General features: G+C 38.4%; 1 protein-coding gene across 2 annotated transcripts in view; it reads right to left on the bottom strand.

Annotated features, from left to right (window-relative positions):
• Positions 1–19,219, bottom strand: part of ADAMTSL3 (ADAMTS like 3) — a 170,463-nt gene that overhangs the window by 137,915 nt on the left and 13,329 nt on the right. For both annotated transcript variants that reach the window (XM_059858472.1, XM_059858473.1), the window contains exon 3: positions 2,424–2,543. In XM_059858472.1, coding sequence (XP_059714455.1) covers positions 2,424–2,543 — 120 coding nt within the window. The remainder of the gene's footprint in view (positions 1–2,423; positions 2,544–19,219) is intronic.

Here is a 19,219-nt window from a genome sequence, read left to right as displayed (position 1 = left end):
AATTTTCCAATTTTCAGGTGTAACTTGGGATGCACAGGAACACCAGGACCCTGAGAGGATGCCCAGAGGACAAGTCTGGACATCAGGGAGAAGGAAGGAATGTATTTCTCCAAGGCCAGCAGCCCTTCACAGTAGGACAAGATAGAAAATGAATTGCTGAAACTAAATTAAGGAATTAAGGTGTGTGAGAAGATGCTGCTATATTCTTTGTTCATGTGGTACCCTCCCAGTACTGATTCCATTTCTGTGTTGGATAGGTTAAAATGGGCTTTCAATGTATATATATTTCTCTCTTTTTATTCACCTGTGTATTCTTATCACATTTATCATGTATCAAAAATATCTATTCCAGCTTATACAAATTCAATAGATTATCCAAGGAAGGATTTTCACCCTCTGGTTTTAAGACTTATATTCATTCATACCAGTAAATGTCATAAGAAAGAGTTGAATGAAGCACAGAAAACTAAAAAATCTAGTTTTCTTACCCAGTTTGACCACGATACAATTGAGTTTTGTATTAACATTTCAGCAAAAATATAATTGTAACTGTGTATTATTACAAATGTATGATTAATTTCCTAGAAAATCCAGGAAAATCTTTTTATTCACCAAAGAAATCCTTGTTTACTTGCAGGAAGGTAAAGCTAGAGATACAGATCAGTTCCCATCTGCATTCAATGTATTTATAACTTTCAATAAATAATGCTTAGGACTGAATTTTCTTTCAAAAGAAAATACTGCTAATACAGTTGCTTTTACTTTTAACATTTTGATGTTTCAGCACCACTTTCAGTTCCAGGAATTCAAACTAAATTCATACTGCTAAGTGTCTGGGAAGAGCAGGCTTCAAAACTAAATCACATTTATGAAAGAACAGAAGCTGGCCATACCCTAGATCCAATTCAGATCTCAATGGAATTAATGGAAAACTTTCCAGCAAATGGAATTCTTTCCATCAAATGGAATTGGGCTTTGAACTGGCTCCTGCACAGAGCTATGCTGGTATTTGAGGCTTTTTCAAGGGGATTCTTTTTGTTTGTTTTTTAATCAGCTATATTATTCACATAGTCCAAACAGTCTAGTCAAAGACTCAGACTAAGCCTCTGTTCCATTTGATTTATCATCTTCTCGAAAACGTGCTCCATTAAATGGAAACTATTCTGATCAAAGTGTACAACCTTTATAGTGTTTTTCAACTACTGTCATTAAATGCAGCCTGAGTTGCAGCTGCATTTTACTGTCCTCTAAGTTATTGCTTTCCCAGGTGTTTAGTCCAAGGAAGGTCTTATCCAAGAACCTTTTCTGTTGATAATCAAGACCCTCAAGGGAAGCAAAAGTATGAATTATTGCAAACATTTAAACTAAATTCAAATATTTCACAGTGGCTCAGCATGCTTTCCATGGTAGCTTTTCTGCTTCCTTTTGTCTATCTAAAAACATTGTCAGTTTAAAGCTTAAATAAACTCACCTCAGTTCTCTTTTTTAGGATAGTGATGAGCAAACTGTTTTCTTCAAGTAGCTCCTGCAAGAAGCCCATCTTTCAAAATAAATCAGCCCATCACTGACAGAACCACACCTTGGGATGCAGGGGAAGTCTGGCTCTTCTCTCACTTCTAAAGGGAATGTTTCCTAACAAACTCCTTCCTCATACATTAAGAAATGTACTGTAAGTGTCTATGAATGTAATTCAGACAGTTTTGATGTGAAGTTCAACTGACTCCTGGAACACATTGTGTTATGAGTAAATTTCCACAGCACGCCACACATTTCCTAGGTTTACTTCAGATCTTTTGCCAAGATTAACAGCATTTCTTTCACGTTGCTTTCTTTACATTTATATCTATATTCCATGTTTAACATAATGTTTCTATGAGTCTGGAGAAAGCATTAAAAATTTTTAACTTCAAAAAAAATTGTTTCTTTCTAAACACTGTTCCATGCATTATTCCCATTTGTTTCTTTGTAATTCACCCAACCTTCCCTTAAAAAACTTCATGAACTAATACAATATTCTGACTTTTCACAAGCTGGAAAAGGCAAAGTCTGCTAACACTGATTTTTCCATTAAATAAAACAAATTAGTTTAAGTCAAACAATTCACAGAAAGGACAATCACTTCTAGTTCTACATATTCTGCAGATGTAACTATAAACAACTATCAACACATCACTAAAATATTGCTGCTTTTATCTCCATTACATCCTATTAATATTTTCCAAAAGTGTTTCCACTTATTATTTATGCAACTAAGTGCCTTAATTTGGATTTTGCATAGTGTGTTATCATTCAACTTGCTATAAATTTGATGTGCCTTCAAAAGACAAGACATGCTCTCCATCTTACTCTGTTCCACAGCAATCTTTGTCTCAGAGCTGCATGAACCAACCAATCTCTATAATTTTCTCACATGGCACACTGACCTGGTCATCATAACGGTAAGTGAGGAACTGCTCCCCCGTGGTGTCCTCAAGAAAACTCCCCTGTGGAGAAAGTGCAAACTCAGGCAAGAAGTATGCACCTTGGGACTGCTCTGCTCTTGTCTGTAAGGAAATCAGAGAGGTCACATTACAGCTGCTACAAACACAAGTAATTTTTTTTCAAAACCATGCATATAATTACAAAAATCTAGACATGAACTTCTGGAGGGGAAAAAAAAAATGTTGTGCTTTAAGGCACGGTATTTCTGGGTGGATATTTTGCTGTGATGAAGACATGCTAAATACCTACAGAGGTTTAAACCAAGATGCCTCAATTGCAAAATAATCTACTAAACCAAAGGAGATCATCTCTGGCTTATCAAACATCACTGCTCAAAGACATTCAAAAAGCAATGTTACACTTTCTTTTTCCTCATACACTTCACTAGAGAAGAGGCTACTGCAGGTAACAGGATTTTGGTTAAATATACTGCACATTATATTTTTACAGGAAGAAACAAAGAATCATAGATTAACACAGCTTGGAAAATGTCTTGAAGGCTTATCTAGTCCAATAGGAAGCCATGACACTATGAATTACTTATTATCTTCCTGAATCTTCAGGAAGACAATACTGCAAAGAAGAAATAGGGAGTGGGAACGACTGGAGTGAAGACAGGCAGGGCTCCATATTAGTTCAGGATGCTATTCACACCTGGGGAAGAGCATTTGAGAACAGGCTGGGAAAGAAAAAAGGGCTCACTTCAAGCTACAGAGGAGTTAATTCTGTCAGAATCATAGCTGGTACCTCCAGCTGGGCTGTCTGACACCTGTCTGGTTGGAGAAACAGCTTTTGCTTGGAGGGTCTGTGCCTGGTCAGCCATCACAACACACCTGAGGCTGCTCAACACACCCAGCCCATGCTGGGCCAGCAGCATCTCTCTGCACTGGAGGTCTCAAGCAACCCAGATATGCAGCAAATGTTCTGCACAGACTTTTCTGCCCTTATTCCTCCTGCATTTATCACTCCCCTCACAAGCCACCTGGTTTGCATACAAGAGAAAATAAGCAATCATCTCTTGAATGCAGAATATTGAGTCCAGCTGTGTAGTGAGGACAGGGCAAGGAGATGAGCATTCTCTTCCAAAAGGTTGAAACCTTTCAGGGAAGAAAAAAAGGCCTGAAGTGTGCAAGTTACTGCTGAACATTTAACAATGAATGAACTTAATAAATAGGGGTGTAATTAAACTGTATATTTTTACATTTACATAGCAATTTCACATGAAAACTGGCATCTGCCATCACCCAGTTTCTAGACTCTTGGCTAGAACTGTCCCAAATATAGGTGCCAGCTAACTAGAGATTCCTAAAGCAATCAACATAATTCAAAGCAGTTTGTGGTGGAAAAGGAAGCTAAGACTTACTGCACTTTCTCTCTTGCAGTAAGTTCACCTTCTGAAGCTCAGAAGTTATCTCATAAAAAGCAGATGGCATGTCATTTACAGGATGGTCTGGAGAAGCTTACAGGGCTTTTGCTTACTCTGTTGAGAGCTGTCAGCATCTCAGACTGCAAACCCCATCAGTCATGACAGCATCAGATTAACATACTTGGTTTAAATCAAGCAGCCTTCATATAAACTAGAAATAGCTTGCAAAGGACATGTCTAGACTAGGGTAAAGGTCATATTTCAGCATGCAAGACTGAACAAGATTGTAAAGAGGATTTTTTCATCAGGCATAAGAGTAATTCATATTCACACTGTATGATCCTTACATTGCTATAAAGCTTATTGCAGAGATCTCCCTTTTACACTTTAGCCAACTGCCCTTATTTACGCATAATTAAGTAATAAAATATGGAGAACAAATCTACATTTGGTGACAAGAGTTTCCCCATAAGGCCACCAAAAGAGGTCTGCAGCGCTGCTTCCTGCTGAACCCGAGCTGGCTGCAGCTGATGCAAGCCTTGACAAGTGAGGCACAGCCCAGACACGAGAGGAGCTGACATAATCTGGCATCCTTCCCCCCTGCTTTCACTGGGCTATCCACAGATCCTCTGCGAGGGAATATGGCAGTGATGTCATCCTGTGATTTCAGCACAGGGCTAATGGATGAGAGATATGCACTCTAAACCTCTAGTGGCCTGGGTTAAAGTACGTATCATTTCTACCTCGTTTTTGCCAGGTGTAAAACAATTACAACACCTATTGACCTATCTCAATGGTGCATTGTAAAAAATTTAGTTTCTATTTGTAGAATACTTTGGAAAAAAATCCTGTTAAGTGCTAGTGATTAATAACAATATTTTTGGAAGATTTGCCAAATTTACAGGCAGAAGAGAATCAAAATTACCCCACCATACTTCTTAGCTAATTGTATATATCACACTGTTGCCTAATCTCTCATAAACAAATTTGTCAGTAGGATACACAGCAGTAAACTTGTTTACATTTCTCATCTTTGTAGTTTGAACATTTAAAATATAAAGTCTGGACATCAGTCAGTATTATGCTTTGAATATAAAACATGCCAATATTTGAAGCTGAAATAGCAATTTGAAAAACATAAGAAAAACTAGGGATTTCTAAAACACATTCCATTTTCTTGTGAAAAGCTCATGAGCAGCTATGTACTGGAGGGGAAGAGGAATGCTTGCTAAATTCAGGCAACCAAAATCTGGCTTCCAAGCATGGAAAAATTCAGTGTAAAATGCGGATATTGTATAAGGTTACACAGGAGGTTACAATGGAAAAACTGTCAGCTGCAGCAATAGGTACTGATACCTGTCTGGTATAAGTCAAGTAAGAAAGAATACAGCCAAGCAATTAATTCTAAAAAAAATAAACAACCCAAACTGAAAAGTTAATTTTTAAAAAATCAAATCTTCGAATGTTCAAAGAACTCTTCTGTATCCACTCACCAAAGCAGCAGAAAAGCATTTTTACCACCTAGATGCAGGCACCTCCAAATAAACTGCATGTTCCCAATGCACTTTCATTCGTACATTGTACTGAACATGGAATAGAATGTTTCCACTTAGTCCATTTTATTCCCCACTGAGGAATCCACCAATGCTCCTTATGAGGCTTTTATATTTCTATGGGCACTTTGGCTTAAACGTAATTCAAATTTCAACAATCTGTGGGTTTATAGTATATTTGAGATCATCTCTGAATGACTTAGCTAATCTGATATAAATTCATGTTTTAAAGTAAAGACTATAAGTGCAAGTTTCAGAAAACAATTACATTTCATGTTAGTGTTTTAGGTCTGTTTAATGGCCAGTTTAATCTCAATAGCTTTAAATTAAATATGTCAAGTTACAAGTACACTTAAGATTTAAAGCAGGCATTTTAAACCAGCTTTTATGATCTTAAGCATATGAAGACAGTAGAAGGTGATAACGTAGCCAAAGCAGATATAATACTAATCACTTCATAAAATTCACTGACATTAATCTAACATGTAGCAAGGAAGTATATATTACCTACTGACAAAAAAAAAAAAAAAATTGGAAACAGATCAGTGTTTGAAAATCTTCCTGGTCGATTAGTACATGCAACTTATTAGTCAGGAACTGAAAAAATAAGGCCTTCCATGCTACATCTTTCTATCTTTCTAGCTATGTGATCAAGGAGAACTATCCTGATCAGCAGAAAGGGGAAGTGTGAAAGGCACTGGGTTTATTCAAGCCTTTATTATGCTGGAGCACAGCTTTGATGTCAGGCTGTGATTGCTTCCTCACTCACCACTCCCCACCTGAGTGCTGAAAGACCAAATTACTCTTCCACTTTCAATTGCACAGGACACAAAGAACTGCCTGTATCCAAGCTCTGGTTTTTAGATCTCCTTCCACCAAGAGCTGCATGTTGTCTCTGCTGCTGCACAGTTTAATTGCTCTGTAGAACACTGACTAGAAGCTGCTGGAGTTGAGGATTTGAGGATTTTATTTTATTATTGAGAGTAAGAGGAATGGTCACTGAGGGCTTCCCAGTCTGTGCTGCCAGTAGCAAGCAGCAGGGCTGGGAAGGACTGAGCCTCTCCCAGAGACTGAGCAGGAGGTGCTGCTGGGGCACAACTTCTGGTTTGTTTCACCCAAAATGAATCCCTCTGGCACATTCTGAAACCACCACATAATGCAAAGTACTTTAACTGCTCTTTATTTCCCTAATACCCAAGATTCATGTCAGCTGTTTTCATCCAGTTTACTTAAAATTATCAAATCACTAAACTGCAGAGTTTTCCATTACTAAAAATTATAAATATTCATCATTGGTCATTCTTTTCAAGTTAGAGAGCAACAATTTCATCCAAGGATTTAAACTGCTATTGTGATTTCAGATAAATTTAAAAATCTGGTTTAGTCTACAGTTCTTGGGAGATAATTTGATACTAAGGCCAAGACAAAGCTCAACCAAACCTCATAATAGGGTTTCTACTGTTCTACTTAATCACAGCCACAAGGAGACTTGAAAGTAATTGTTCCAAATTTGCAGGTAGACAGCAGCAGTTTTAGAAATAGAGCTTTCTATTAAATCTGAGCTGTGAAGGTCAAAAAATGAGAAAACAGAGGTGTAATATCTCAAAGAAATTACTTGACCATAATTAGAAATAAAACATTAATATTTCAGATACAGAGGAATTTTTAATTTTAGAGTTTCTTGGCACCAAGAACCACATACAGACAAAAGTAAGAACTCTTCCTGTCATGCACACTTAATACCTATAAACATTACCTGGACTTAAATCAGTCATTCCCTAATGAAGTCTGTGTTCTTGCTAAAATTGGGAGCATAATGAGAGCAAACTGAAGTAATGCAGAGAAAAGCTTCAAAATTATCTATTTCAAATGCTGAATATGACAAATACCATGTTATTCCTGAAACTGCCTCAATATCTTACTTTTTAAAAGAAACACAGACAAAAGATAAAAGGTACAATCAACAAAAGCTTTACAGTTATGCACAAGTGCACTACCCTGCCCAAAGTAAACTCTGTAAAGAAAAGAGAAATACAGTGAAGGCAGTTTGCTTTCCATAGTTTTGTGGCTCTTTTATTAGTTCTTGTTGGAGGTGGAAAATGGGCAGCATTCATTTCCAAAATCATTGTTTTAGGGGGAAAAAAAAATATGAGTAAAGCAAAATGAGAAAAGCTATCTGCATTCTTAATGACTTGTAAATACATGTTTGTCAGATTAATATGCACAGCAAGTCCAATCATATACCAAAATGTGTGTATTCCCATTTAATTCAAGTTAAATATGTGTCTCCTGAGCTGCTGCAGCATTTGATTTACGCCCCAGGGAAGTAATATACCAGCTAAGTAGCAGTTTAGTTTAATGGATTTTCAAGGACTCCAATACAAAAATGTCAGATGGAGCACAGCCCTCCAGCTTCATCACAACATGAAAAAGTGTATTTCCAGATAAACAATGTCACACTAACAGTTCAGAACCTCAGCTATCTCCAGAGCAAGCAATCCTGATGAATAAATATCTAGTAAGAGTCAGATTAGCTTCTGTCATGGCCAAGATCTACAGAAACAGCTTCCTAATGCTAGACACTCTGAAACATTTAAAGACCCTGCAAGGGAACTGAGTTTCCACAGAAGCTGCCAGCAGCTCAGCATTTCTGCAGACCAGGCCAATTATTTAATTATTAATATTAAACTACAAGGCCAGCATTTCAAATCAGAATTAAAGTATAAATGTAATTTCTCCTAGAAAAATGAAAGAGGACTTGGCTGAACTCAAGTCAAGCACTTCGTAGAAGAATCCTGAAAGACAGTTTGGCTGTCAGATTTCATCAGGAAAGTCACAACTGAGGCAATCTGAAACACCGAGTCAAAAGCTCTGCTGGGGACTGAACTAGAGTGGGAGACTCAAGGATTGTTCTTCCATGTTTCATGCTCTGTATTAGCTAAAAGCAGACTTAAGAAAGGGCTGATTTAAGCCCAAATCTAATTATTTTTCCTCTCATCTCTCATTCTAGGCCTGCCTGAACATGAAGAAATAAAACAAGCTTGGAAAAATGTGCCTCTGAGTTGAAGATACATAAAAAGATAAGCAAAAGACAATTCTTAAATATTTTGGATAAGCCAGCATTTTTCCAACACAGTAAAATACTGCCAGCAAGCAATTTAGAAACTGATAGTTCAGCTATTGTTTGAAGTGCCTATCATTGAAAACTGAACCTAAGCTGTAGCTACAATCACATTCACAGCTGCAAGAAAGCAACTGCCTACATCACCTCTGCTGCTCGAACCATCCTGCGCCTGCTGGAGCACTCGGAGCCGCTCCAGGGACTGGAATGTGTTTAGGATCACGTCACCAGAGCAGAAGTGCTCAGCCTAAACCTCTCTTCAGGCTCTCAGTTTGTACAGCTTTAAGCCAACACCGAAACAGGAAGAACAATGGAGAGCATTTAGTTTTTTAATTAAGATCCCATCTCTCAGTCTTTTCAAAAGGACATTTTTACCACAATTTTTCTTGATTAAATGTAAATACATTTTCTTTGGCATAGCTTGAGCTGCAGACTGAGATCAACACATTCTGAAATCTTTTTCTGCACCCTCTAAAATTTATACTAGTGATTAGGCTTTTGGATATTTATCAACAATTACTTATGTTTTCTCTTGTTATTGTCTGGCTAAAGGATTAAACATTTCACTGAAAGGCTGCAGCAGTTTTTAGCCAAAACTTCGTTTACTTTCAAAACCCAGCTTAAATATTGACTGTGCTTCATATTTCTAAAAGAAATATGAACCCTGAAATTTTCCTGCTTCCAGTGAAGCTTCTTCTAAACACTGTGCTAGGCAGAATCTGCCTTCTGTCCAAAGAATTGATTGGATGTGCCTAGCATTTGCTCTAAAAAGAGCAGCACCAGCAGACTGAAGCTGCTCCCGCTGATATCAGTGGCAAAGTTCCCAGGGACCCTCTCACAGAACCAGGGCCCAAATCCAGCTGCAGCAGGACAGCATCCCTTGCAACATAACATTTGTAGGTCAGTGAGCAGCACTGCTTGCTCTGGTCTCTCTAGTTTCATATAAAAAAGAGCCAAGGGGTAAAATTCAGCATCTAGACAAGATAACCCCAGAGCAGTTCACTTCCAATTATTGTCAGAAAGTTAGTGACTGTGGATCAGATCCTGCTTTCAAAATATGCAATACCCAGTTATTTCCCCACGTCTTTAGCTTAGCCTTGGGGAATGGAGAAGGGGCACAGCTATGTCTAGATCCAAGAGAAAAGAAATTTTATAGCATCTGGATAAAACAATCTACACTGGTAGTGAAGATTCTACCTGCATGTTCCCCAAAGCTTGTGCTCTGAGGGTATGGAAATGGTTGGGGGATGTTCTCAGCCTTTTTTAAGATTGAATCCCCTTTATCAACTCTCCTCTGTGAGGAAACCGTGAAAGGAAGGAATATCTGGAAATGAGACAGAAAATACTATTTCACTTAAACCCCTTTTAAAAATCTTGCAAGACAGACATAAGTGACTGAAGCCTAAAAAGGTATTTTTAATCACCTCTTTCACCATATGTTCCATTATTCCAGACAAAAACTTCTTTTTAATCCTTATTTAGTAACCTATATAATTGGTAAAATTCTTGTCATAAAGAAAGTCCTTTCAGTATTATTGGAGCATATTCTCATGAAACTCTACCTTTTATTCACTGACAGTTTCTAAAGGTTCTCATGATCCTCACAGAAAAAATACATTACAAAAGTATTATGAGCATTCTTAGCAAAGAAGATGGGATAATCTGTAATATTATTTTAAAGTTTTGTGTTGCAGTTTAACCTGACAGAGGCTAAACACCACACAGACACTCACCCCTCACAGCAGGATAGGGGGGAAAGAATCAGGAAAAAGGCAAAACTCCTGGCCTGAGATAAAGACACCTTAACAGGACAAAAAAAAAAAAAAAACCCAAACAATAATAATGATGATTTTTAAAATGTACAAAACAAGGGATGCCCAGTGCAACTGCTCTGTATTTGCTGACTGATGCCCAGCCAGTGCCTGAGCATCAGCCACCCACCCCTGGCCCATTTTCCAGTTTTGCTGTTCAGTTTGTTCCCACCCAGCATGTGACACCCCAGTGGCCACTTGGACTCACCTGCCCTGGCTGTGCCCCCTCCCAGTTTCCTGCACAGCCTCCTGGCTGGCATGACAGTGTAAGATGGGAAGTCCTCAGCTTAGTGAAAGCACTGCTCAGCAACAACCAAGACACCATTATTCTCATCCTAAATCCCTAATACAGCACTACATCAGCTACCAGGTGGAAAATTAACTCCATGCAGCCAAATCCAGGACATTTTGTTAGTGTCCTTTATCATGAACACCCCGTGTGAAGGATTTTTTTGTTGTTAAACTGACAAGCTGCTGACAACTGCACCCCTCTGCAGGAAACTGACAACCCTGCTCGTCTGTGATCCCAATTACAGGTCCAGTTACGAACTGGAGGAGACTGGGAGCATAATCTTTGAGGAACTGCAGATTTCTTTACAAAAGGCAAGGAAGAGGAATAGTTTAAGGCTATGTAGGATTGCTGTCAGAAGCAGCTGGATCATAAAGCTCAACAAATCAACTCATGTACTGAATGAAGATTCACATTGCTTAAGGAGCAAAGGAAAGAACAACATGAAATGAGAAAGGATACAGGATCATTCTGTTAATGGGTGGAAGAAGCCTCCACCATGAAGGGCCAAGACACCCTATGCACTAACACAGACCTCAGGTTTACTCAATTACACAAAATATTGATGAATAGAGTCCTCATAAGAAAAACAAGAAGCTGTAGAAGCCTAATCCTTTCCTAGCGAGATAAACAGCACCCAACTGGCTTGCAAGACCAACACCATCCTTTTCTAATAAATTACTCCCTCCTCATTGCCTTTCCCACTATCCAGACTGAATAACTACTCTAATAATGCTGAAGAAAGGTTACCAGAAAGGTATGAATGCTCCCAGGTAGCCAAAAGTTGCAGTTTAACAAAAATCCTCCTAAAAACCAACATAAATCAAAAATTCTGGGCAGGTGAAACTTCACGGCACCATTTTGTTAACAATTCTGCACAGACCTTGTGAAATGCCTCTTTGTTCTCACCTGGCCACAGCGACATGCCCACATTGGTGTGACAGCAGGATTCAGATTTAAGGAAAAATACCTTCCACTACATATGACTGACTTTTATCATGCAGGTCTCAACATCCCAAGGGAGGGAATACAGGTGGTAGCAATTTGTATATTTACATGTGAGCAAAATGGGACCTAGGACACTGTGGGGCACAGCAAGAGAGTCCTAGCACCATTAGAAAAACTAGATAAGGGTGAGGGAATGCAAGACTTCACACAATACTTAGCTCCCACACAATATGTTATACAGAATTAAAAAATACACTTAATTCTTATATACTCCAGTATTTTTGTACTACTCATCAAGACATATTGTGTGACTCAAAGTTGTCAATATCCTCATTTACAATGGCCACTCTCAGGAGAGTCTGGGACTTCTGACTCAGATTTTCCCAATTCTTTTTAATTTAAATTATAACCTTAATGTTATTAATGTTATGTTATATGATTATTTATATTTAATTTCCTTTTGAGTTTTTTCTTTAATAGTGATATAATTTGAACTGACACAGTAACACGCTTTTCATATACTTCAGTTGAAATTGTGCCTAAGGGCAGTGAAATTCTCATCCATAAGCTGTGTGAAGAAAAAAACTCTGGCACTCAGAAGCCAAACACCTGCTAGAGCTAGTGGCAGATCCAGATTTTTAAGAGAATTCCTGTTGCATAATGAAAACACAAAGAAGGGAAATGTGTGGGGTGATGGAATGGTATTAAAACCACGGCACTGAGGGGGAAAAAAAGAATCCTAAGCCACTATACACTTCAGAGCTAAATGCTGAAGATTTTGGCATTAAAGCTGTTCATGGGTGGAATTAAAACCAGAGGCTTTTGTCATGTGAGGAAACCTGAACAGGGACTCTGTCATATATTGCAGGGCACTGCCATGCCTTTCACTGCTCATGACAGAGTTTTCTCCCTGCCCTCAGTCTCTGTACATCTGCTTCTGATTCAGGTGGCAGGGAAAAATTGGCAAGTATTCAGCCCCCAGAAAAGGCTGCCCTAGCATTGCATGCTGTTTATACAATGTTGTCATCAGCAACAGTGTGGTGTTTATCATGAACTAAACAGGTAGATGAAATGGATGGAATTGCTCTGCTACTGTAAATGACTACAAATTCTCATAACAGAAATTGACCTGGACACAGGCAAAATCTCAGCCACCAAAAACTGGAATCATTTCTCAGCAGGAAAATAAGTCTTTTGCACAACTCTAAGATCAAATAGCCCAAAAATCAAGTAGAAGAAGCCAAAGGGCATGCAACTAATCAACTTGGACAGATCAGGAAGAGAGAAAGCTTCTGATAATCAATGTCTACCATCAAAAAGCTTCTCAATGACTGAATAGTCCTGTGGGTGCCACAGGAGAGCTTGGGCTAACACTGCTCTTCATCCACCTTTCTAGCGAGCACCAGGAGCATCTGCTACCATCTTATCACCATTTCTTTAAAGAGGGGCTGCAGAGGGGGTGTATCCCAAAATTCTACTTACAAAGAAAGACCACCCTGAGTAGGAGTGTAAATATTCAAAGTGGATCTCCTCCCTGCTACCTCTAGCAAATGAATCCTCTCTCACCTGGAAGAAACCAGACTGCAGAGAAATGCCCCAGCCAGATGTTCACTCCCAGGCTCACTTAGGATTTCCAACAGCTCAGCACACAAATGTATTTAACATATGGTGAGGAAAAAGTGATTTTTCCACTGCTAGTTTTCCACTACTTCTGATAATTTTAGAGATATTAACCCAGTTCTTTGTCTACTCTTCTTTCTCCATTGCAATGAGTCCCTTTGCAGGGTTTATGGACTGAGCAGCCTTGCACATTGAGTTGGTCAGGCACATTTTCACAATAAGGAAGCAGTTAAATGGTCATGGTTCTGCTGTAGGAATGTTGGTTTAAGGCTATTAATAAGGCACATGAGGTGAATGCCTTTCAGCCAAACACCCTCCACGTGTGCACACCTGTTTCAGCACAATTTTTAAAAAAATTCCCAAAAGAAACTGTTCATAGCACGCAGTTTCTAAGTCTCAAACACATTTCTGCAAATCCTCTAAAGGCTTTAAGCTTTTTGTGCTTTACTGCTATCAGGAATTCTGATACACCAACCATGAAGCAAAGCATGCTACTTTATAGTAAACCATTTTTCCTTAAGAAATTACTTTTTTCTTACCATTTGTCTGCCACTTTGACATTATTGACAGTGACTTCCAGCATCATCATTCCCACCTGATGTGCTTCTGCTGAAATGGTTTCCCAGACTGAGGCCCACTGTTCAAACACCACAACTCACTTATCCAAGCACTCTAATTTAGCTACATTTAAATCTCAGCTTAACTATTCCTTCAGTCCAGTGATGCCAGTCTTGATATTTATAATCCATCCATTTTTCAGCTTCCTCTCACTTTTTGCAAGTTAGAAAGGGTGGTTGTTCAAGTATATTTCATCTTTCTCTCTTGCCAGTGAAAGCATCTCAAGCAGAGCAAAGTTTTAACTGTGTGCTGCACTGAGCCAGACACACTATGCAGCATTAGAAATTAAATGCTAACTAGGAAAAGGTTCAACAGCAGAACAAAAACCAAATAATGTCCTGTGTAAGAGGACAAACCATTAGTCTGAAGATTGTTCCCTTCCTGGTCACAACTCATTTACCAGCACTAACTGACAGCATTTCATGCGTATGCTCACTAATAAGCCACTACTTAGATTACTCTGCTTAAGCAGCAAACCCCAGAGCAATTAAAAGCTCACATGACAGGCATCTGTTCACTGACAACTGTTAAGACTAATGGTCATTAGTTTAATGACTCATTTTTATTCTTCTCTACAATGTGTACAGTAATGCTGGAGGACTGATACGGTGAAGGGGAAAGGGCTCTTACTGAGGTGAGAAAAGATAAACACAGGCTCTGCTGCTGGAAAGAATGAAATAAATCCTCTGAATGAAGTAGAATTGCTGAAATGTTAAAAGACACAGCTGAGCAAGTCAAACATAAAATGAAAATAGAAACTGCTAATTCAGAACAGGGTGCCTGCTCTAATCAGGATAATTTCAACACTACAACTTTATCACCCATCTTCCATGGCCAGCAAAGAAATTTTGTTAAGCAATTTTACAATGATCCAGGTGATTACAGAAAGACATTCAACGAACAAATAAAGGATAAAAAATGGACAGCACTTAGGAACATCTGTAATTCAAAGGCAAGCCATTGTCTAGCGTTTTGGAATTTAAAAATGTATGATTCCCTATTAAATGCTCTGCATTTTCTTTAAATATTTTAAGCACCAAGTGTCTTCCTTGTGACTGATCCCATAAATAGTAATTTTAGTCTTCTAATGGTCAATATTTCAAATGCAACAAGTAGCAAGTAGGAGTGAGTGAGAGAGTTATCACAGAAGGAACACAGAAAGATGGGCCCTGTGACTGTATTCCTGCTCACTCATCTTGTATTCTCATTCTAGCAGCTGAGTGAATTCCTTCTCTCTGTGTGCACTGCTCTGGGAACTTGGCCCCCACGTCCACAACACGGGGTTTGCCAATACATACCACCTGCATTCTGAGGGAACGGAAGACCTTCCTGTGGAGGAATATCTTCCCATCCTGTGTGGGTGTACAGGAGCAGATGTGGATGCACAATGGATAGTTCCCAGGACAGATGAACTGAGACAGGTCATAAGTCATGCACTGCTTTCCAGTTATGATTGTCTTTCTACAGGAAATTTAACAGAATAATTTTACTCCGGAATATCGCTCTGGAGTTTATGATGGCATAGCAGATGGACAGTAGGATAAATGGTCATTTCCTTCTCCTTACCACAGTTTGAAGAAGGTAACTGGAGGAAGTGATAACTTTTCAGCAGGTACCAAGCTACTGGCATTTCACTGAACCTACCAGCAGCTGAACTTAGAGACCCACAACTGGATACAAAGCACAGACTGTAGTTAAGCTACTGCAAAATCCTCCTGATTGAACAGTAAGGGCTGTGGAGGGACTGACTCTTATTGTTGCTGCTGGTACAATCACATCTCTTAACACATTTACCTTGCACACAAAATGAGCAACCAGCTCTAAGTGCCATGGACATCCTTTAAAGGCCACTCATTTGGCCTCTCCTGCTCCAGCCAAGTGGCAAACACCACTATTTTGCTCAGAAGTAGGATGACTACTTAGGAAAAGCTTTTCAAAAGCAGCTTTTATATACTGAATTCTAAAAGAGTACATGTAATCTTGGGTTTTCCCCTTGACCTTGTCTTTTGAAAAACTGTCATGCCTCTTGTAGGACATGGGATACTCTGCTCACTACTCTTAAAAGCAGCAAGGGCCAGAGGAAATGTGGAGTCCCCAATACATGCCTCATGTCTAACCAGTGGTGCAAGATCATCTACTCTTGTATATCTAGCAGCTGATCTTTTACCACTACCATTTGCACTTAAGGTTAGACAGAATTCTTGACAGAATAGTTTAATTTTAAAGATTTACAGAGGGGCACTATGCCTACAGAATATTTTTCAACTATTCCTGAGCACTTTTGGAAAGATCTGAGGCAATAACCTCCCCTGAATTTTCTTATCCACAGTCAGCTCTTAGTTTGCCAGTACAAGCTAATGTGAGCTCGGAGGCCAACCCTAACAGCTCAGTATCTAAAGCTTTAGCATGGTTCCAGATTCTCATATGTTTGTCTTTAGCATTCTAAGACTTTTCAAAATACAGACAGAATCCAAGAACAATGGACTGCGCAAAGGGAGGGAAATAAATTAATCTGCCCTTTTATTTAATTGCAGAAGATTCCTTTTGCCCTATACATCTATAACTTCTCAGACTAAAGACAACCACAACTCCAGAAACTACTGAAGCTGGAACCTTCACAATCTGGTAAACTTGCAGTGGTGTGAAATACTGTGATCTTCCTGATTCAGCTGATCTATTCTTATCCTGCATAATTATACATTTCTTCACTGCTTTGCAAATTGAAAACAATAAGAGTATCACTGTTCAGCCATGCTGGAGTTATCTGTGGCAAGTATTCCTATTTTCATTTGCACATTTTACAGTCCTGGTTTCCTCTGCACCCTACACAGAGTAAAATGCTATTATAAGTAGCCTAAACAGCAACCATTTTAAATAACAAGATCCAAATATAAATTTTAACCTGTGTATTTCTCTGCAAGATTGGCTGCACTTGGAATTATCAGTCCAGAACATCTCTATTTCAGAGCCCAGTTCTTTTGGCCAAGATAGATGTTCTTTTATTGTGATTATAGTGAAAAAAGCCAACTTGCTGGCCTGACTCAGGCTGTAATTATTCTGTGTCTTTATACAACCTTTTTATAGTTCCTGGTGGAAAGGCTGAAGGAAATCCTACACAGTGCAGAAGGTCTAAAATTTTTTGCCCTCTTGCAGGAAACCATTCAAAAACAACTGAATGAGACTTATCCCTTCTCTATATGATTTTTCATTCTTTGAGTTAAGATAGTGCATCCAGTGTTTTCTCACATTTTGTGTTGTTCCAGCTTTAATAACAAAGGTACTGGCTGCAAAGTGTTCTTTAAAAAAATACAACCAATTAAAAAAAAAAAAAACCAAACCCTGATTACCTACTTATTTAAAACCCTCAAAGAAGCAGCTACACACTTTAAAAGTAAGTGTGGGACAATAATTAAATCTCCAGTTCAAAAGTTCTAGGCCAAGATGATTTAATATGGTCTCTAAATCTCAAAATAGTCCAAAACTCTTCATTTCTGCCATTTACAAATATGGAGTCATTCCAAATTACCTACAAGTCATAAGAATCCAAACCAATACCTATTCTAAATCAGTGTGTCCTGTACTACTACTTCCTGGGAGGCTGGGGGCCAAAGACACGTAGGAAAAGGAGAGTCTCCCTCACAGTTCTTTACAAGGTATAGAAATTACATCTTAAAAAAAATCTAGTAACATAACAGGAAACCTTGTGCTTAAATCCTCAAGTCTACTGTGAGTGGACAAATACAAAATCAGGGTACCCCACTAAAATAAATAATCCACCTATTGCTACTAATTATATTTTTCTCTTCTCATGTAGATGAAAAACAGCCAATTTGTACTATTTTCAGAATAATGTTCAAGGAACAGAGGAAGTTATGTACAGCACATTTTAAACAAAGTCAAAATACAGAAATCAAATTCAACTTCAGTTGAGGAAAGTTTTCAAGAAATTAAAGTTAATAGAATAAACCCTCCTCTGTAAATCTCTTCTTATAATTTCCTTCAGTTAAAGATAACAACATATTGGATTTAAGTCCATACATAACATATCAAGTTTTTTTTTTACAGAGGATCTATTCATAGCAGCTTGTATTTGCAACATATGCAGCAAATTATATTATTAAACACTTAATCCCATAAAGTTTAAATTTCACCCCTAACAATAAAGCATGTATAGTTCTTGCTCTACTTGAAATCAGATTCTAGAAATAAACAATAAAAGTCATAGGTAGGTATCATGACAATTAATAATTGAACATTTGAGAGATATTTGAAATACAGTTGGTTATGTAGAAATGTTCTGATGAAATATTAAGACTAATCATTAAATTTTTTGCAGTTGACAAGTAAAAAAATATAGAATAAACATTACCAAGCTGTAGAAAAACATCAGCTTGGTGAGAACATTGCAACTCAGCTTACATGCCTCTGAAAACCAGGAGCTCGTATGTGCCCTTCAGAGCAGGCAGGACTGAGCCCTCTGAGAGCCCTCTGCAGCTCCAGAGCCTTGGGGAGGAGCTGAGTACCTCACCAACCCTGACAAAATCCAGAGGGAACAATCCCTTCTGCAGCACAGATCCTCAGGTACTGACAGCCCAGGGAAACTGCACTGCTAGGGCAGCTCTCCAAAAAGAGCAATAGACACAGGTGAGCTACACCAGCATCTTAAAAGCTGAACAGAACAAGCATCAGTGAGGAGAACTGGACAAATTTCAACACAAATACCTGCACAGAGTAATGAGTTGCTGAAAGCAAGATCCACTAGAATCAAGACTGTCCCCAGAAATCTAAATTTTATTCCTACTCAGGCACTTCATACATTATTTCTGACCTATCTGGTGTTAATTATGCAGCTCTGAACAGGTTTTTTTTTTCCTAAGCTAATTTATTAAAAGAGTCAATTCCAACACAAAATCATGCAAGCAGGTCTCTAATTTACAAAACCTATCATGCCCACTGCAAGTCCCAGAGCAGGTATTCAGCCTAGCAAAATGCATCACCTTTCAACATGAAGCACCAGCCCTCATTTTTCTCATCCCATATTCTTATTCAGCTGCATAAAAAGCTGATTGTGTCTAATTTCTCAAGTAAAAATAATGCTGGGGTAAATAATTGTTTTATGCAGCAGCACTGTAACTTCTATGTAGGGAAGAGTCCATCAGGAGCCTGCAGCTTTTTAACACTTAATTCAGACTAAAATTCAGCTAAAGACAATTTCAGTTTGCCTGAGACTTTTTTAGTGCAATCATACATACTACACATGCATGTATTTCCATATGGCATACACACAGGAACACAATTTAAAATTTCAGCAGTGAATTGAGACATTACACACCTGAAGCAGAGAGTTGTATTTTTCTAGAGTTGTTAAATGTTCCTCATGAAAAAATGTGCTAACTTTTCTCTGCAGGCAAA

Source organism: Haemorhous mexicanus, chromosome 13 (genome assembly GCF_027477595.1).
Source record: "Haemorhous mexicanus isolate bHaeMex1 chromosome 13, bHaeMex1.pri, whole genome shotgun sequence".
NCBI classification, from domain to species: Eukaryota; Metazoa; Chordata; class Aves; order Passeriformes; family Fringillidae; genus Haemorhous; species Haemorhous mexicanus.
This window is presented reverse-complemented; position numbering and strand designations above follow the sequence as displayed.